This window comes from Pteropus alecto, unplaced genomic scaffold (genome assembly GCF_000325575.1).
Source record: "Pteropus alecto unplaced genomic scaffold, ASM32557v1 scaffold106, whole genome shotgun sequence".
Lineage (NCBI taxonomy): Eukaryota > Metazoa > Chordata > Mammalia > Chiroptera > Pteropodidae > Pteropus > Pteropus alecto.
Genome location: NW_006442103.1, coordinates 5,103,375 through 5,125,313, shown reverse-complemented (window position 1 = coordinate 5,125,313; position 21,939 = coordinate 5,103,375). Strand labels below are relative to the sequence as shown.

General features: G+C 37.7%; 1 protein-coding gene across 6 annotated transcripts in view; it reads right to left on the bottom strand.

The window, feature by feature from the left end:
- The window catches only part of CDC14A (cell division cycle 14A), a 133,471-nt gene that overhangs the window by 92,263 nt on the left and 19,269 nt on the right, over positions 1-21,939 (bottom strand). For all 6 annotated transcript variants that reach the window (XM_015595556.2, XM_025052222.1, XM_015595555.2 and 3 more), the window contains one exon: positions 11,420-11,512. In XM_015595556.2, the coding sequence (XP_015451042.1) occupies positions 11,420-11,512 (93 nt within the window). The remainder of the gene's footprint in view (positions 1-11,419; positions 11,513-21,939) is intronic.

Here is a 21,939-nt window from a genome sequence, read left to right as displayed (position 1 = left end):
ATGACAGAATTATCCTTCAAGAACATAATAGAATAAATCATTCTTAAATGTGTATACATTTTTAAAGAAGTAACCATGTCCCTAAATAGTTTTCTAATTTCACAAAGAGTAGAACTGAAACAAGTGAACGCTCCTTCAACTTAAAGCAACTTACACCCAACCAACAGATGTATTGCACACGGATCCAATACATATAATACACAGGAAGTTCAACCACCTTCCCTGTAGCTACTGGGAATCCCACCCCCCCGACACACACACACACACATCCACCACCTTTCGGCTCCCTAATGTAGGAAGACCTCACGATTTCCAGAAAACACCCTTCTTCACCCCTAGTCAGCAATTTCTTATCCCACCTTTTGATCAGCAGCAAGGCTTGCATTGCAGTTACTCACAGTAAAGAAAATGAGGAAGAAGAGGAAAAAAGGAAAAGGAGATCTGCAGAGAATTCTTCATAGTTCTATACACGGGTGACTCATTCCTTCATTCAGCAGAGTTACTGGTACCGGGCACCATGGATAAGAACAAGAACAAGGCAAATACGATGCTGCCTCCATGGAGCATCCCTTGTGCATTACTTCGTGTCTTTGAAGCCAGGGGAATAACAATTTCAAATAACACTCAGAAAACCTATAAAGCTGTTTTAAGATACAGGTATCCTGACTTCTACCCGCTGAGCTTATGATTCACCAGATATGAGTCTAGCCAAAGGGTATTTCTGACTCATAATTATGGCTGAGAATCACTGTTATAAGTGTTATTCTTATAGAAGTCAGGAGGCTAAATACCTGAATTATACCTATTATTCTCTTAGCTTGAAATGAGAGTTGATATAAGAATGGAGGTCTACATCCTCAGTGAAATTCAAGGGCACAGTAACAGGCTTTGCCAATGTCCTTAACGACCCATCTGACAAATCCACCTCTTCATTCATGTTTCTACCTGTAGGCACTGAGTTATTTCAGGAATATAAAAAATGAAGACACTACGGAAGGCAGACATGTAAATAACCAGACTACTATGGCATAGTAGCATAAGAGAAACTTGAAACATGGTGATAACTATATCACAAAGAGCTTTGAGTAGAGTTTTAAAAGATGAGTTTAAAAAAACCTTTTAAGTGCAAATCACTTACTAGCTTCTCATTTCATGGAGAATAAAAGCCAAACTCCTCCTCTTACACACAAGCTCTGGCAAAGACCTCAGACTTCATTGCATACTTTAGCTTCTTCATGCTCTGCGTATCAGCCACATCGACTTTCTCTTGGGTCCTCAACCATACCAAATTCATTCCTACCTTAAAGCCTTTTTGACATGCTACTACCTCTGCCTAGAATGCTCTTCCTCTTTATCAGCTTCACTGTCCTCACCTCAAAGAGGGCTTCTCTAAACTTCCATTCTGAAGTAGCCGGCCAGTCACTGCCACATCACCATGTAGCAGTTATCACCGACCTTTTGTTTGTCTCCCCCAATGAGGACAGGGGTTTTCTCTCTCTCGTTCATTGCTATCTCCTTAGAGCCTAGAAAAGTGCCTGGCACAGCTGCTCAATAATTATTTGTTCGATGTCAAAATGAACAGATGAACCAGGAAGAAGTAGGGAGCGAACAACTATTTCCTGTTAAAATGAACAAATGAGGAAGCAAGACTGTGGCAAGGATTTCCCTAGTGAGTTTCCTGTGGAGGTTCCTCAGTGGTTCTGCAAAAGTGAGTTGATTTTTTAAATTAACATGCATTTATTTTTAAATTAAAAGAAAACAATAAACAATCAGATTTGACCATGGCGGAAATCACTGGGCAGCCAGATAGCCTCGTTTGGCATAAAACTTGGAAGTATTAACTCCAGTTTCTATATATACTCTGGTAGATGTCTCATTGATTAGAAAGTCTGTAGCTGCGCACTGGGGATACGTCTAAATGTGAGCCTGTTCTGTCCAGATATTTGTGTAAAATTAAACAGAGATGGTTCACACTCACGTAAACACCAGATGAGGCCCAGGCAGACATGTATAGGACAGGGTAATTACAGACTAACCCAGATGGGCCAATCACTTGCATCAGGCATTGCAAATACATTTCAAGTCACACTCTGATAACAAATAATGTCTTCAAGGCTTTGGGTGCCTCTTTTCTAATTTTTTTACCATAAAAAAAAATGCATACATTTAAAATCTTTAACGATTTGACTCTGATTAAAAATTTTTCCAGTATTATTCTTTTGAGCTTTTGGATTACTTCTTACTGAAAATTATCCTGAGAATGCAAGCACCACTGTTAAAAAAACTATTGACATTTGCTAGCAACTGCTTATATGTAAAATAAGAATTTTCTCCTTTTGAGAAAAATGGAAATAATGTTGGGGTAAAATTAAGACTATCATTCATAATACTGAAATTCAAATGTTTGTGTATATTAACAAAGCCCATTTCAGTCCTAAAATTTGAGAACTATATAAAACATCTTGTTTTACTCAGTAACTTTAAAAAAATTAATGCCTCAAAACACTGTGATTCTTGCTGTTATTTTTACAATTAGTACTGACTTCATAATTTATTTTTAAACACTCCACCTTTGAAATTACTCCATATTAAACTTTCAAGATTTGTGGAAAGTAACTTATTTATCAATGTTTTTTATCAATGTTATTAATGTTTATCAATTAAACATTCAGTCATTCATGCCACAAATATTTATTGAGCATTGATGATGTGTAAGACACTGTTCTAGTTGATGAAGCTAGGAAACTTTCCCTGGATGATAAAGGTGGCCCACTGTGCTTAGACAGAGATAAGAAACAAGTAAATAAGACAAATGGACACAAGCTTTTTCACACAGAAGTATATGTCTTTTTGGCAAGGATGTGGAGAAAAGGGAATCCTCGTGCACCATTGGTGGGATTGTAAATTGGTGCAGTCACTATGGAAAAGAGAATGGAGGGGCCTCAAAAAATTAAGAATAGAAGTACAATCTGACCCAGCGATTCCACTTCTGGGTATTCAAAGAAATCTAAAACACTAATTCAAAAAGATATATGCACCCCCATGTTCATTACAGCCTTACGATAGCCAAGATATGAAAGCAATCTAAGTGTCCATCAATAGATGAATAGATAAAGAAGATGTGGTATATATATACAATGGAATATTACTCAGTCATAAACATGAATGAAATCTTGTTATCTGCAACAACGTGGATGGACCTAGAGGGTATTACAAAATAAGTCACACAGAGAAAGACAAATACCACGTTATTTCATTTATATATAGAAAAAGAATGAAATAAAATAACAAACAAACAAAACAGAAACAAACTCACAGACCCAGAACAAACTGATGGCCACCAGAGAGGAGGGGGACTGGGGGCAGTTGACTGAAAATGGTGAAGGGATTAAGAAGTACATGTTGCAATTATAAAAACAGTCACAGAGATGTAGAGTACAGCATAGAAAATACAGTCAATAGTATAATAACCATGTCTGGTGTCAGATGGGTAACGGATTTACCAGGTGTTCACTTCATAAGGTATATAAATGTCTAATCACCATGTTGTACACCTGAAACTAATATAATATTTTATGTCAACCATAATTTAAAAATAAATTTTTTTAAAAAGTATGTCTTTTCAAGGCTACTAATAAGATTCAAATATGTGTGAGTAAATTGCTTAAGCATACACAGCATATCAGCCCTTAAATATACAGTACTAAATACAGCATGTGTGTATGTAGATGTGCATGTGCATGTAAATCTGAGAGCTTATTTACAGAATGGTGGAAGCTTGTAATCAGGAAGACCAAAGGAGAATAGGAAAAAAAATACTAAAAAGATTTATTCAGTGAAACTTAAGAAACAACCCTGCCACGGCTGATTTTCCTAGCCCACAGATAAATGAAACATGCAAGGAGAGCTGAATAAAAGATAATATTGCTCTACCCATCTGCAGAAGACTAACAGAATTTTCAAATTCAAAGGTTTGAAATTAAAAATGCTGTATAATTTTAGGGAGCCTGACCTGTTTTAAAGCCACCAAAAGTACAAGCCTGCAGGGATAAAAGCCTATCTGGCCCATTTGCAGGCAATATCACAAAAGCATTCTTGCCTATCAAGCCACCAAAGGAAGGAACTGCAAGCAGGAAATTGCCCTGCCCCAGCCATGCCACTCCTCCCTTCCTCTCCACAAGTTCTACAAGCAGAAGCAGATGCTATCTGTTAGATTTACCAAGAAGCCACAGAGGTTGACACAACACGAGTAGCTGACATCTACTTTATTATTCTTTTACTAAATATTTAAGGTAAATGCCTTTATTATTTTTGAACCAACATTTTTCTTGATAATTTTAAATAACCTATAATTTTAAATAACATTTGTTTAACCTATATTTTTTAATGACAATTTAAAGCAGTCTGAAATTGCAATTTACAGATGAATTGTGAGTTGGAGATGAAGGAAATTAACATGCTTGGTCCAAACAATGAAAACAAAAACAAATTCAGAGTTAGTTAGGCTGGTTTACCTTTTTTTATCGGTTTCAACATACACGCACACATTAACCACTTTTAAACAATACTGTTCTAAATATAATTTTCTGTATATTCAGTAGACCACTCAGGTTGAATAATTGATAGTTCCAATTAACCACCTTTGTATTTCAGGTTTACAGAAGGACTTATTAATACAGCATTTTGATAAGTAACAGAATTTAAGGTATATAAACTTTCCAATTTCTTACAGAAACTTGGAGTAATGGGTGTGATTTCTAGGGATCTGTATCACTGACAGAAATTAGACACAGAAACAATTACTTTTTTTTAAAGGAAATAGACTGAGAGTCACTTTTCAACTTTTAATGGTTCAAGTACAGGAAACGAATTTTAAAAACACAAACTTTTAAAAAAGTTAATAAACCTGGAAACAAAACTATAGGAATAGGAAATCTCATTGTTAACAACAACGAAAAAAGAACAGCAAAACAATAAGGCATCATTTCACCAATTAAATTTTTAAATCTTTAATGTTTATACCCAAAGGTATATGACACTGGAGATTTAGCATAACATCAAATTTAGTGAAAATTTCCTTAAACACAGTAATATGCTCTAAGAGCCTAAAAATATGCTGATTTTTTAAAAAAAAAACTAATAATCTTGTTTCTGAAAGTCTAAAGACAAAAATTCACCAAAAAAATTATTATTCAGAAAAATGCTTGTCACATTATGAAGAAATTTTAAAGAAATCTAAAATTTTAAACAAACAATGGTATGCCCACTAAATGGAATATTATTTGGTCATCTAGGTAGCAAAGAGGCAAAACATATGTAAGCCAAGTGAAAATAGGTTCACAAAACTACATTGCAATTATACCTAAGAAAATGGCTCAGGTTTAGAATGATGTTGTTGCAGGAAATTTTTCCTATTTTCCTTCTATTCTGTGGTTATGCCACTTTTAAATTGAATCGTTAAAAAAATTTTAATTCACTGAATTATCTATCCCCTTTTTTCAAAATAGATGTTTAAAATATATGTAATCTTTTCCCAACTACTCATACTCAGCCCCCCAAAAAACATCCTCCTCTCTACGCCTTTCCCCCATCTACATTCCCTCATCAACTTGGCCTACTGGGCTTGGCCATCCTTGATCCCCACCTCACTCCAGGTTTGATGCTGGTCCCCCAAGACCCACACGAGAGGGCAGGGAGTCATTCACCTCAGTATCCCCACCTCCTAGGACAAGGCCTCATGTACGATAAGGGCTGGAAAAACACTTGTTGAATTAGTTAATAATTATTTAAATGTGGTATCTATTTACCTATTGCATACTTTTCCTGATTATATATTGCTCATCTGGCCCTCATTTTCATCTAGGTATTCATTTTTCTTTTCTTTTTTTTAATTTTTAATTTTTATTTTTTGTATTTTCCAGAGCCCTCCACAGTGCTGGGTAGTGCTCATCTTAGCTAAAAATTTACTGGACTAATGAATGCCTGAATACACGTCTCGAAAATGAGAAATTCATTTGGTTTAGATAGGTTCTTCCTTTAAAATGCAAATATCACCCTAGGATGGGGCAAAAAAAAAAAAAAAAAAAGCTCATTCTCATACATTCCAGTGAGTTATCCTAACCAATCATCAGATTAACAAACATCTGAGTGCTACTGTGCCAAGGAAGGATGTAAGTATAAAATAGGATGGAATGGAGGGAAGACAAGCAGACGAAAAGGGGGCAGCATCTTTTACTTCTCCAGGGGAGGTAAGACAATGGCTCCGAAAACTTCTTGGAAGGCCACCCGACTTCCCTGCCTGAAGCCACCAGCCTTTCCTAAGTGCTGAAATGGCAGCCACAGCCTCGACACCTTCGTAAGCATGATCCCTCAGTCCTCACCACGACCCTGTCAGGGGGAGTGTTAGTATCTCTGTTTTAAAGATGAAAAACAGGGAGTTTGGATGAGTTAAATAACTTGCTCAAGACAATACAACTAACAAATGGATTCGAGGCCGAGCCCGTGGGTCTGCTAGTCATTTGCTCTCAACCACTACGCCAGATGGAGAATGGCTTCCTTGTAATTAGTAGTAGACTTAGAGGTAGAATGTAACTACTAAGCCCTTAAGTGTAGTCTACAGAATAAACAGCAGACGCAGACATGATTAGAAAGTCTACAAACCTTAGCCGTGTCATCCCTAATTCAGACATGACATCTGGTTCAGGCCAGTCCCAGTTAATCCAGAATTAGACCCCTTATTTAGCAATGTGAGCACTTAACAAGGGGGTTAAGGAAAACACAGCGTGGTTACCACCTCTCTTTAAGCATCCTTCAAATACATGAAAAAAAAGAAAAGAAAAATTTAATTTTTTAACTCTGAACTTAATTCCCTAAGCTAAACCACTGCCTTTACTGTCACTTCTCATACATATCATTTTCCAATCCTTCAGTCATCATGCCCTGATCCAAAAATCTCCTTGGCCTCTTTATCATAGTTCTATGAACTGAAAACAACACAGTAACTAGTGAGAATCTAGTCTTTAGGCATGTGGCAAGAATCTAATTAATTCATGCTTAGAAGCCATCTTTCTTAAAGCCCCTTTCTTCAAACTCATGAGAGTATTTGGGAGGCTCTGAATGATCCATGCATCCTAACTCCTAACACTAAAACTGCATGAGTATCGTCCTGAAGGGAAACACCTGGTCAGCAAAGTCAGTCTCTCCTTCATCTCTGAGCCCTCAATCTCAAGGACCACGACATCACAGCTTAGGGATCAAGAGATGCTTCAGGAGTAGGGCCTTCTCTACTCATGGGTGCCTGTCATCTGCTTAGCATTGCTGTGATCGCTGACAGCCACATCGCTCCAGCAACTCTGGCTTTAGGATAACCCACAGAGAAGAGTTTGTGGATTTCCCACTGAGCACGATGTTCTATATTTTATCTCCTCTTTGATACTCACGATGGCTCTATGAGATAAAACATAAAAAGGCTCTCCCCCACTTAAAAGATAAGGAAATAGAAGCACAAAAGGTTCTGTGACATACTTAAAGTCACGATCTAACTGAGAAGCCACAAGCAAAGCCCTGGCTCTGTAGATGCCTGTTTGCCATAAGATGTCACATTAAAAGCAAGGTATGACAGTTGCCAACATTGCAAATGTACCTAATACCACTTAAAAATGGTCAAGACTCATCGTGAGAAAAAAAAATATTTTTAAGTATGTATGGGGACAGATGTTAACTAGACTTATACTTCATGTCCAATTTAATCATTTTCAAATTTTCCTCAGCAGTTACCTAAAGGAAGTTATTTTCCTTCTTCCTTCTTTCTTTCATATTTTTTCATTCTATTATTCATTCATGCAGTAGATATTTATGGAGCAAATATTACGTGCCAGGCACTGTTCTAAGCTGATGCTCAGTGTTCAACAGTCCCACAGTTCCATACCCTGCAGTACGCCACCTCCTCCACACTGGCTACCTCATCTCTCCCCTGGGACACCCCCCACCCTGGACTTCCCCATGATTCAGCACAGCAGGAAGGCTCCATTGTGGCCTGCTTCCAGTTGGTGAATGCCTGGGCCTAAACCCTTGTTAAATATTTTATCACCGACTAGACACAGCAATAAACGGAACAGACAAGGTCCCTACTCTCTAGTCTAGGAAAGAGATAATAAACAAGTAAATATATAAATGAATCAGATAATTTCAATTAGAGTGCTATAAAGAAAATCAAACAGCAAAGAACTAGAGGGTACTGGAGGTGGAGGAAGTAGGGAAAAATTGAAGAAAGTCTCTCTGAGGAAGTAACATTAGCAGGAACCAGAAATGTAAAACCCTGAGGAAAAAATATTCCTCGTAGAGAACACAGAAATATCTAGTGAGAACAAGCATGGAATTTCCAAGGTTAGAAGGCCAGTGTGATGAGGAAGCATCCTCCGTGAGCAGGCGCCCACAGGGGCAGGCAGGGCCAGATCAGGGAGGGTCTTAATGGCATTGGTACGAAGGTCGCATTTTACTCTAGAAACAGTGAAGATCATTAGACAGATCTGAAACAGGGCAATGGCATAACCTAATGTTTATTTTTAAAACATTACTTTGAAAATCGTGTAGCAACAAGACTAAAGGGAAGCAAAAGTGTAAAAGGGAGACAATGTATGAAGCTGTGACGGTCACCTAGGAGAATGGTGACAGTGGCTTGGGCTAGGTGCAATAAGGATGGAAAGAAATATTTTGACTCTATATATGTTTTGTAGGTAGAGCTGACCAAACTTAGTGATGAGTATATATGGGAAGAGAAAATGGATCAAAATGACAATTACCCTTTGATTCAGCCGCTGATGGTCATTCATTTATTAAAAAGGCAAGGATTGGGGGAATAAATAGTCCGTTTTGCCACAGTAAATGTGACATGTCATTTAGAAATATAATGTGGAGCTATCAAACTGGCAGTTGGACACGTGATCTTGATAATAAGGTAGGCCAGGAAACCATGGTATTATGCAAATTTTACAAATGAGAAAACTAGGGCTCACAGAAACAGGCTTGTCTTAGTACCAAATATTTTTTATTAGTCAGTGCCCCTTGATAGAGAGTTGATTCCACACTTTAAAAAGAACACTTTCACTGTTAAAGACTTCTCTCTGAAAAAGCACACCTGCGCAGCTTGCCTCATATATAGGCTATGCGGCTGCTCCAAAAGTTAAAGGTCCTTTGAATCCAAGAAGATTCCCCCAGATTACAACTTATCCAAACAGCAACGTTTAACTGAGATATACATATAACGCACAATACTTACTATCTTCTGACAAGATGCATCAACAATCAAATGCATATACACAATATGAAGGAACAAACTTCTCCTTAAGAAAAGATTATAATTCTTGGTTTTCATATTTATTAAGTGTTGTGTCAAAAAGCCTTCTGGGAAACACATTTCCAAATTAGAAAAGAAAATCAACTGGGAAATGACCGATACAAGAATAATTACTTGACACGGCTGCTCAGGACTGTAACTAATGCTTAAGACAAGCTGGTGCTGCTCTCAGCTCTTCAGCCACACCAAGGCTGCTTTTTTCTCGTTTGGTTGCTTTAAAGTGGTGGAAGCATGTGCCTTAGAAGACGTATTTTATCCTCAGCTCAACGCATCTATTATAACTAAGCTTCCTTTCAAAATTCTAAAGATGTCAGGCTGAAATTAAGGATGACACTAAAAATCGGAAGGACAGGCGTTGAAAAGTAAAGAAGAGAGAAAAGGGATGAAGGAGGGGAGGAGGGAGCAGATGGCCTCTTCTTGATGGCAATCCCTTACGACAGAGGACTCGCGAATAACACGCTCAGCGACGCGGCGTCACAAAACCCCTCAGGAAAGACACGCTTGTTGACGAGGCTTGAGTCCAGAGGTGATTCCGGGCTCTCCGTATTTTAAACACAGCGTCAAATTATCAGTTTCAATGAGTAATAATTATCAACCTAAAGTGAAAAGGGAGAGCGTCTGCTTCATGCAGCCTACCAGCACTTCACTGAACCTTCATGCACACAGCCAGCTTTCCATGTCTGCTCTTAAAATGAAAGCAATAGCCTGGCTGGCACTACAAATAATCCTCGTATCCTCAGAACTGGAAGGAAGTCATTATATCCAACCCTCTCATTTTACAAGTAAGGAGACTGAATAAAGCGAAGAGAGATAAAGTGGCTTACCATCATCCCAGAGCCACTCCAGTGAACAGGCATTTTTATGATTCTTAGTCATGATTCCTTGTACGATATAAAAATACTGTGCACAGAGAGTGAGAAAGAAAAATAGCACAGGGAAGGGCCCGAGGCTTCACTGCAGCCACATCAGGGGAGAAAAGGTGGGCAGGGTTGGGCATCTGAGTCTTGGGGCTGCAGTCCAGCCGACGACCCATCACTGTTCTCAGCCTACACCCCACAACAGGTGACACAGCCTTTCCACCAACGCTCTGGGTTTCTTTCTCCACAGACTTTGGTTTGATGTGGAAGAGTTTGACGTCTAGTAGCCGGTGCCTCCTTCCGTCAAGGTCCTCAGAGGGAGGCCTTTGAAAGGTCACTCGGCAGTCTGCTTCCAGGCTCCCAAGCAGCACCGACCCCTCACCACGCCCACCACCGAGGATGACAGGAAATGACACCGCTCTCCCCTGTCCTTAAACCAGCGTATTCTTAACTGGGTATCACACTCGTCCCTAAAAAGCTATTATAGGTTGCAAATGCGTTTTAGCCCTGATGGCTTCTGCCTTCCAAGTTTTTGCCCAATCCCAGTATATACAGAAAATTCGAGAAATAGTCACACCAAAATTCTGTAGCATATTCTTGTGGAACTCACATTTACCTTTTAGTGCTTACAAAGAACAAAATTTCTAATTGAAATTACTTTCAAAAAGTCTTATTTAGTTATTAAGGAAGTTGTAATTATATGCAGGATTTATATTCGGTATGCCTACGGCAGACACTTGTATAGATGAATAAATGGGTTGATAATAATAATAATCCTTCCCCAGGAAATCTAGGATTCCTTCTTATCCCAAAAAAGGAACACCTCGAGACTGTTTTAAAATCTTCCACTATATATATATATACACATACATATATATATATATATGTGTATGTGTGTGTGTGTGTGTGTGTATGTATATATATATATATATTCTTTCATGGCATAATCCTTTATGGGTATTTTTTTCATTAAAACACCAACACAAGAGTGGAATTCAAGCTATTGTCATTAGCCATGAGAAAATAAAATCTGAGAATAAGCAGCCCATTGATACCTAGTCTACACTTTCCATTCCAGATTAATTCCCAAGTTACTAATAATCTCCACCATCTCCCAATTAAACTGAAGAAGTGGCCTAGATTTTACGTGACGGTGTTAGCATTCCATTGGCCTCATTGTAGAAAATAATCATGAAAAATTACTTACGGCATAAGCACCTATCAAAAATGCTGCATTTGCTCTTTTTCGTTGATCAAAACAGGTGTAATGCACTATTTTCTTTCTTGATAAACTGTATGACTAGAAAGAGGGAATAAAAAGAGTTAGTACAACCACAGAGACAATGTTGACACATACAGAAAATAAACATCATCTCTTAACTTTCAAAGATGTGTCACAACCAATGAAATAACTTTAATGTCTATGGCATTTGTACATAAGTATTTGGGGGAGTGGGCTAGAGGGTTACTAGCTCAGACTTTTTATAGCCCAATAGTGATATAAAAATTGACAATATAACAAATATGTTTCTCTCCAAGAAAGGAGACTAATACAGCAGGAAATAATTAAGTTATTAGCATCTTTATTAGCAGGAACCACTTTTTATTTACTCTTGATCTTATAGATAACATTCATCTTTTCATTTACTACATACAAGACACTCATAAAAGTCATTTATACTTTTGCTATTATACAGTTTATTTTTAAATGTGTCCACCTATCTATTTTCCTCTTTAAAAATTTTAAATGCCTATATTAACTAGAGAACCAATATTAATATTTCCTTTCTAGAATGTTCTATAAGAAGCCCCTTTTAATTATTTGAAAACAAATGGTAAATGGAAAACATCTTAATAGCTATATTTTAAATTCATGGATTCACACAAATGGTTATTAAGCACCTGTGATATGCCACATGCAATATGCTACATGCTCAGATACGCAACTAAATCCAAAATAAGTGACATGGTATGTTGTATACATGCTAAACAGGAAAAGAGGTGTACAAATAAAAAGATCTGTCGAAATAAAATCAATTAATCTAAACTCACATATAAAACAAAGAGAACACTGAAGCAACTCCATAAAATCTGCTCAATTTCCTCACATTTCCAAAGTTATACTATTTTAACAAATGGTCTTCACATTACAGACACATAAGTACATTTTAATATTTATCTATAAATTCATACTGATGGTAAAAGTACTTTGTTACCCCTTACACATTGACCATAACCCACAGATTATCTGCTTTTAGAGCCCCTTAAAAATGTAACAGAGCTCAATTACATGCCTTCCTTTACCCTGCTATTTTCTACAAAGAAACTCTTTCAACTCAGAAGTCTATTTTAAGATGGAACTGTAACATTCTGGCTTTAACATGTAACCACAAGGAAGCATAGCTAACAGGTACCCCAGCAAGGAGCCTAGAAACCCTCCCCACCCCGAGTCATGCATTTCTGTGATAACCAAGAATTTCTTTGATAACCAAGAATCACAAGCTCTGGAAAATGGCATTGCACTTTTAAATTGAACTTTGAGAAATACATGTTTGCCTCAAAGCAAGTTTCTTATTACCAAAGTCCTTATTTCCAGCTAGGCTTACTAATGTACTCTTATGAAATAAAATTTTTAGAAGTATATTTTATTCAATCAGTTTAGTCAAATGAACATACTGGTGATCCAAAAACTTCAAGGTCACTACTGATGGTGCCGACACCTGTCTCCTTGTTTTCTCAATTTGGAGCTATTATCTATTGGACATTTCTCTTTTTTATTTTATTTTATTTGTGTGTGTGTGTTTTTGCCACTTGTTGTTCTCCATTAATGTTATGTTTGATTTACTGGAAGGAAAGTCAAGGGTCTTATGACCTAAGCATCTTTTGTGGTCCCTGAATCCCAAACACCTAAAAACTGTCTTCCACAGGCCAGACTTCCAAAAGCATGAGGCAGAATGAATGTAAGGACTCAGCAATCCTGGCTCCCAGACTCCTACTACTGACATTTCCTGTTTCCCCAAAACACCTATGAGGAAGAAAACATCAACAATCTATCTCCAAGTTTGGATTATCTGTCTTGATGCTCTTTTCCACTAAGAATTTAGGTTTCATAACGACTGTTGCTATCATTCAATAATGGAAAATTAAATTTATTTTACAAATCTACTTGTCAAAAGTGACAAACTCATATTACTGTTCTTCCATCACCAATGGTCCTATTCTGTTTGTTTTCGAACATTTTGCATTTGCTTGTTTTTAATTTTTCTCTCTCATTCTAAAATTTATGGAATATAAAGATCATCTCAAACAGGAACCATGAAACTGGAAGACAGAATTCTGAAAAAAACTTTGTTTTCACCTGTAAATTTTTTTAAGTAAATATAATACAAATTAAAATTTTAAGAACTTTAGAAGAATTTTTTAAACTTTAGAAGCTTTTGGAAATTATATCGGATAAAGGAATTCTTCGCAAAAATCTACCTAGACATTTTAACTATTTTTAAATATCTTCTCTTGGAAGCTGCCTACAGAATGGAAACATAACAGACTTTTTTTTTTTTTAACATCTCAACATACATAGTTTAAAAAAAAAGTTTCTTCTTGTGATGAGAACTTTTAAGATTTACTCTTTCATCAACTTTCAAATATACAATACAGTATTATTAACTATAGTCACCATGCTGCATATTACAGTAACTAGTTTTTGCTTTTTTATATAAGGAGTTTCTATCTGATTTTTGGTAAAATTTTTAAAGTTCCTAGCATTTATCTTGCTTAGATGTTTTGGGGATTCAAGTGTTTTTCTCAGTTAAATCTCAAAAACACGACAGTCAAGAAATAATCCGCTTTGTGAAACTTGGCCAGTATCTCCTAAGTCAGATCACAGAGAGCTGAGTTCTCATTTGAGGAATCAACACTAATTCAAAGTGAATGCTAACGGAGAAAAAACGTATGTATTTCTGGCCTTGCCCTAATTTCCCTCTTTGACACAGCCAGGCCTCCCACCTGTGGGTCACCCTGTCCTGGTCTTACATCAGCAATGCTGTTCAACAGAGGAAATATTTTGGTACTGGAACAAAAAATTGCAGGCATAACAAAACATTTGCCAATTGTTTAGCTGATGCTTTATATGAGTTGATATTTTCTCCTTTCAAATACTAAACACATCCCCCTCTCTAAAAAAAAATAATAACTACCTTATTACACATCATATCATCCTAGAATAAACAATACTACCACTAATGACAAAGGTAACTTTAGAGGAACATTTGTCTCATCCTTCGAGATCTTTAATGGAAAAACTATGCAGCGAAAGAAAGGCATAGTCTGCAGACAACAGTTTATGAATGAGTCCGGCAGATATTTTCTCAAATTCTGCCCTAATTCCAGGGAACTTCACAGCTCCACACTGGACAGCTGCCTATTCCTTACCCTGGCCTGTCTCCTCTGTGGGCTGGTATGCTGACCGGGTTCTTCGAGGAAAGCACTTGCAAACTGACACCATCACCTCTAGCGTTCAGTGAGCCATCTGCTCTATTAAGATTCTTTTCCCTTTACATGAGAAGCTCAGAGATTACGAAAACACTGTGTACAATGGCAAAGATTTAGAAATTGGTAAAGCAAATATAATCACAAATATAGAGGGGAAGACATGACAGAAAGATTACTAAGACCTCTGGGCTATTTTGCTTGCTTTGCAGCAAGGCTGCACATGACTCATTACAATTATAACCCGCAGCCACTATCCACACTTCTTTTAGATTTGTAGCTGGAAATTGGCATAGATAGCCTTTCTGAACCTTCTTATGCTGACACAGACAGCAACAACACAGCAATAGTAACAGCTAACGTTTATTGGTCACTTGCTACGTTCCATCATTTCCCAAAGCAACAGGAACAGTGCCAGAGGTGTCCGGTTTGACAAGACACAGAGTGACTCACAAACCAGAGACCCTGGGCAAAGCCGGAACATAATGCGCATGCTGTCTCTCCTTTAGCAGGAGAATGTAAACCCAGAGCCAGAGCAGGCCTGGCTCACCCTGCTTGGCTGATCTCGTACGTCACATCAGAGAGTTGAGTTCTCTCAGCAACTGTGGTAGATGAGAGAAATCTAGAACTCCCTCACTGAGCTTGATAATTTGTATAAATCTCAATTATAAAAACTTAACAAGTTTCATCGTTCAAAATTTAAATAATTCTCAGGCTGAATTGGTCAACATTATTGAAACTTTTCAGAAATAAAAGCAAACTGAATATTAATCTAAATTAATCTAAGTTAATCTAAATAACATTACATTTTATTATTATATTACTGCATTATATTTCATCCTCTTAAGAGACTGGTTCAGAGTCATCTGGGGTGATACTAAGTACAGACTGCTGAGCCCCACAGAGTTTCCGATCCAGTGGGGCAGGGCCCAAGAATCTGCATTTCTCACAAGTTCCTCAGTAATGCTGATGATGCTGGTCCAGGAACCACACACTGAAATCCATTAGCTAAGATACTGCTAAATTTTGGAGAAGAGTCGCATAAAAACGTGACTTGTCCAACCCCTGGATATGTTCTATATGAATCCTCAAACACTATTCACCTGGTCAAATAACCCGAAAAGACATTTAAATTCTCTTAGGAATTCCAAGTCATACCATATGCCTTAAAAAGTACATTTTATATGCTATAAAAAGCACATGTCCCCAGATTCCTCAGAAAATTTTATTACAATTTATAAATTCTTGCATTCCAGGTGATAACACCTTAGAAACAAGTTCCTTTAATGATTCAGTAACTAATCTACATTAAATAGTGTTATTTCAGAGTTTCCTAATTCAGAGGCTCCCAGGGACCAAGAATTAGAAGTGGTTATCTGGCAAACTGAAAAAGCATAGCTTATCTGCCCACAGCAGGCCGAGCTCCAATGCTATTCCCGTGTAGGAATCGGACCCATAGCAAACACTGCAATATTTAACAGAAGCCAGAAATCCAGAATTTAATGAAAATTTTTATAAAATTGTAGGTGTTGACCATGAATTCAAAATTTTTAACAGCACCCATGCCCCCCAAAACAGATCGGTGGACTGAATGCAGCCCACAGGCAACTAGTTTGCTGACTCTTGGTGCTGGAATACTGTGGCTGAAGCAACTTCTATTGATTCAATCAGTGTGAACTGAACACCTGTTGTGTGTCAAAAACAGTGCTGAGCAATGTGGTAACAAGAGCGGAACCCCAATCTCGAGCCTCATAAGCCCTCACAGTCTAATGAATATTTGATGCTAAACGAGGGGAAAATATTGGTGAAGGCTTATCACAAACAGAAGAGAATAACTGCCTAAGGATACATTCGCAGCACAGCAAGGACCAAGGGAATGACCTTAATTACAGGTACAATAATTTAACAAGGTAAAAAGTAGTAGATAAAAGATGAGGTTTAGTGCTGAATATCTATCAATTAGCATAATCAAACCTAATCAAATCAAATTTCCACACCAGTACTGCTTACCTGTCAAAGTTTTACCATTCTTATATGAATCATGACAAATGTGTAACATAGCACATAAATGTTCAGTGGTACTCATAAACCAAAGTACAATGACTGCCAGGATAACACGATACAAATAAAAATGAGGGTATTGACCCCGACAGACACTGCCTATCTTGGAAAGGAAAACTACGTGAAAGGCTGCATTCTAGTGGGATGACTCCTTGCGGAAAACAAGTCACGGCAACTCAGGGAGAGAGAATGGTGCCATGCTACCCGATCGCAAATAGCCCAGGCTATGCTTGGATTACGGTGACATTTACAAATCATGCACTCGTTCAGCTATGCCAGGAGACCACAGGCTACTTAACCACTCAAAAACAAATGGTGATGCGATGAAGCTCAAAGCCAAAAAAAAAGAAAAGAGTTATTGGCCAATTTAAAGAAACCAATTTTTAAGCAGCCTTTTAGTAAAGTTGTCTGCCATGCTTAAAAGTAAACCTTTAAGTCATTTGGTGAGAGCAGCATGTTTCAGTATGTGATTGAGCTAAGGAAGACATTAATGCAGCCTGGATAATATGCTCTTTAATGAAAAAAATAGAGCCCATGAACTCCCCCCTAAAAAGCAAGCTCTGCCTGTGACGGTGGTCAGAGTAAGCAGATTACAGCCAGAGACCAAGGTGACTGAGGCGGCATTCTCTTACAGGTAGTCAGTAATGGCTGCAGCAATCAGCGTCTCCATAGCAGTCAGTGGTCCTCTCACTGCAAAAGTGGTTAAAATGAACAGGTCTCCCTGTGAGCAGCCACGACCTCTACCTGTTTTACCTCCAACTTTCCCAGGAAAGGGATATTCTTGAAAATTTTCTTTGGCTGTACACAAAACAAAACATGTTTTCATTTAGAGCTGAAATAAAACAGATTGAATAGTTTCTTTAAAAAGGAAAAGGTGTCTCTGCGTGGTCCATTTTGTTTCAAACCCCGCATGTTTCATTAATGAAATGGCACATTTGATTAAAGCAGAAGTCAAAATGTCAGAGGAAAGTGGTTTATAAAGATTACTTGATCATGCTGACAACACAGAAGAAGCGAGTCTCTATAAAAACGGTTCTTCTTGCCTGAAGATTTCTGAATGGCCGTGAGGGCTCCCTGCCTTGCAAACAGCACGTACTTTCCCTCCCGTGTGAATTGGAACTGCCTTAGAACCCCGACACCTCTTTAAACGACATGAACTGTCTTCAGAATGTAGCTTCTTCCTCCCTCCGCCCCCCGCCCCCCGGCCCCAAAGCCCATGAACCTGAAAGGGAAGATAACCTCATGAAGAAATCTGGACATTTTTTTGTAGTTATAATAAGAGGGTAGCCTGATCATTACATCAAACAGGTTCTTGTGTACAACCACCTGATACTGTGGCCAGTGCCTGGTTACCAGGTAGGATTACTGCACTGATTCATTTAGCAACAAGGACATTCTCTGTGCCCCCACCATCTGCCAGGTGCTTTAGTGCTTTAATACAATCCATTTCACCAAGCCCTCGCCCCTTCTCTTTTTACCCTGAAAGGGCTACATGGAATGTTTTGTACATTTAAAATTACATTTCTGTCAATATTCTTTTAGATCTTTTTAAATAGTCCTCAAGATTACTGTAATTGTCCTGTTGATTCATCAGAGCAGGTATTTAAAAAAAAAAAATCACTGCCCTAGAAAAAGTCCCCTTTTCTCAGTAATACTCTTAGGGTTTTTTTCCCCATAGGCTAGGGTTTTATTTTCCTCTGAGGAAAAGTGAAATCAATAGTAAAAACTGTATTGACTATTTCAGAAAAAGCTAGTTGAAATCATATTATGCTTATAAAGCTTTCAGATTTTTGAATAGTAATTGAAAGATTTTCTTAAATGACTAACTTAGAAGAAGGTATTCTGTTTGTTAAAATACCACTTGTCTGTCTTTGTCAGTACAGTCTTCTCCTCTAAAAGTCCTCACATGCTACCCCGGGGTTCTTAGCATTGTTTGTGCCAAGAATCCCTTTGAGAACCTGTTAAAAAGTTACAAATCCTCTCTGAAGAAAAATGTAAATACACACAAAATTATAATTTCAGGACTTTATGGATCCCTTGAAATATCAGATTAAAAATTGCTGATCCATCATTACGACATTTTCCATTAAATAACATATAAAGTTTTATAAGTTGTTCTCACTTGAATAAGTCTTCCTTCTTTTGACTGCTTCCCTCACTACGGTAACTATTGACCAGAAATAACAAACTACAACCTATTATTGCATAATTCTTATATTTACACTTTTTCTAAGTATAGTTTAAAATAAGAAACGAGTTTTTGTTGGTGGTGGTTTCTATTTTTGGTTTTTTAATCTAAGCAGATGTTTGATGGATAATTTTCCATTCTAATTAACATAATTAAAACAAAGGCCATTGGGAATAAAATGTCTACTGACATGCACACACAAAAAAAATGGCAATAAATCACCAGCTCAAATCATCAGCTTGAAAAAATACTTTTTGACATACATATAAAAAATAAGAAATTTAGATTTGGAATAGAATGCACTGCAAAATATTATCTATCTACATGAGGCATCAAATAAAAGGGGAGAAATTATGAAAGCTTTATTGGAAGAGATAAAAATTCCCAACGTAAAAAAAAGAAAATGTGCCAAAAGGAGCTAGGAAACCACACAGGAGAATTCTAAAAAGTTGTTATTGGTTAAAATAGTGCTAAACTATTCAGAGAAGTAAAAGAGTTTGAGGGCCAAGTAAATGCCATCGCCTTTGGTATTTAAGATGCTATTGGAGCAGTTCCAGTAGAGTAAGGAAGGCAAAAGTGAGAAAGCAAAGGATCAAGAAATCAGTGAGTGACGATCAAGGATGTAAACGCACTGAGGGCAGGTTATTCTGAAACCTCTCGAGGCAAAAGGATAAATGCGGACCTGTAAGTCAAGGGGATCATGATTAAGTCAACAGAATTTTCGGTGCATTTGGTAACCCTGTGCTGGGCACTGGGGACACAAAATTGAAAGGCATGCCTTCATCTCCTAGGAGCTCACAGTCTACTGAGAAAGACAGATACAAACAGGTAGTAAGTATAATTCATCAATAATTGAGATCTGCACAGAGAATTATTGGAAAACAAGGGAGCCACCTCCAACCATGTCCAGAGAGATGAGGATGAGCTTCCTAGAAGTGGTGGTCCCTGAACAAGCTCTCAAAGAATGAGGAGTTATTAAACCAGAGGGGAAGGGCATTCCAGTCAGACTGGGCAGCACGAGCAACAGTGTGGAGCAGTGGTGTGGCTTGGGGTGAAGTGCAGCTTGGGAGGGGCACAGGTGCTGCAATCTTTACTGAGTCAGCAAATTAGTGCATGAAATCATACACCAGGAATGACGTCAAGGGTGGGAGTTGTCAAGGCGAGCAGGACAGAAGGTATGGAAGCAAGGCACACAAAGGTCTCACCACGATGAGTGACCGTGGCTGCAGGCGAGAGACACCAGCAAGGGGACAGTGGACTGAGAGGGAGGCTGAGGGTCTGGAGATTTCACGAAGGTGAGACAGACAGAATGGGTGAGGTGTGTAACAAAATGGGGCACATTCAAAGTAGGAAAGCCTGGAGTCTGGAAAGCCTGGAAGCAAAGCAGCTGCAGTGGCAGTCACGGTCGCTGCCAAAGGGGCAGAGGAGCCTCGAGGCCACTATGGAACAACAAGGTGAACTCAGTGAGTGAGCATGGGCAGAGAATCAAATCAGATCCTACCACCAAAGGTGGAGGGAAGGATCATGAATAATATAGTCAAGAGCCTTGAAATCTAGCCCCGAGTTTATCCTGCAACCTTGGGCAGGTTGCATGCCACTCCTGGGCCTCCCTGTCTGTAGCTATAAAATCAAGAAGCTGGTCTAAGTGGTCATTTGAATTCCTAAAATTATATCAGACAGCTTTCTCATAGGGAAACAAAAGCTATGAGGCTGAGGTGTTCATAAACTTTGTTGAAGAATTGTACTGCATTTCCTATCAGAATTCACAAATGTTACCTTAGTAACTTTATTCTATGTAGAACTTTAAAAATTATAAAGCTCTTTCACCTATATTTTCTGAGGTAATCCTAATCGCTTCTCCGTGGGAGCGCTATAATCCCTATTTTATAGCTGAAGAAACTGAGATTTCTATAAGGCGGAAACAGCTGCATCTTTAAATTGGTAAAGTCAGTCTTTTTCTCCTAACCGAGAGATTCTATTCGGTATGCCTTGAGATAATCCAGGGCTTATTAACATTTGGGTTTTGAAAATGCATGCCTTCAGCAGGTAATAGGTTATCCCCTAATTGTATTAAAGCTAAAATGTCATTTCAGTCATCCAATAGATTGCCTTATCACTGAAATGAACCAACAGAACTGTCTAAACTTTATTAAACTTTCAAAATGTTGAAAGAAAGCTTTATAAATGCAAACAAATCAAAACAAGCCTATGTATCCACTTACCCACAGTGTTCAGTATAGAATACGTTAATTATAATACCCAGTTCATACCAACCACATACTAATCGGACTAATGAAGAAAGCAAGGATATTATGTGCTTCTTTGGTGATTACGAAAATTTCAACTTCACTTTCTAAACTACAGGCAGTAGCTTCTTTTCTGAAAAATGTATATCGGTTTAGTGAAAAGAGCTGACGCGCAACTTTTCAAGTCAGACAATACCTTAAAAAGTTAATTGCAACAGATCTTAAATTATTATCGACTAAAAAAAAATCTCTTTGATATCATTCATGACCATTTAGGATTTTGAGATCGATGGCAAAAATTTGTGAATTCATAAATACACAACATATTTTATAGGAAATTCTCCACCATAGATTGTCTTATACCTAAGAATAAAAGACAATAAGAATAAAAGACAAGACTAAGAATAAAAGATGAGATGTGAACAAAAATAAATCAAGTCAAAATATGATCACTAAGGACCTAATATGTACAAGGCACTGTACTACGTCACACCAAGAACATTTTATCCCACAAAATGAATAAACTACTCAAGCACTATAGTTTAGCAGTTATCCTTAAGAGCATAATGTTAATAAGTCCTGGATTATCTCACGTTCCAAACTGAAACATTATATTTAAGATCTTCATTTAGAAAACTGGAAGAAAAAGAAAAATATTTCTTTCTATGCAATGAAAGAAGTTTACCAAAACTAGGAATATAGATGTCACTGTTCCTCATACGTGCACAGAGTTTAAGAACCAAA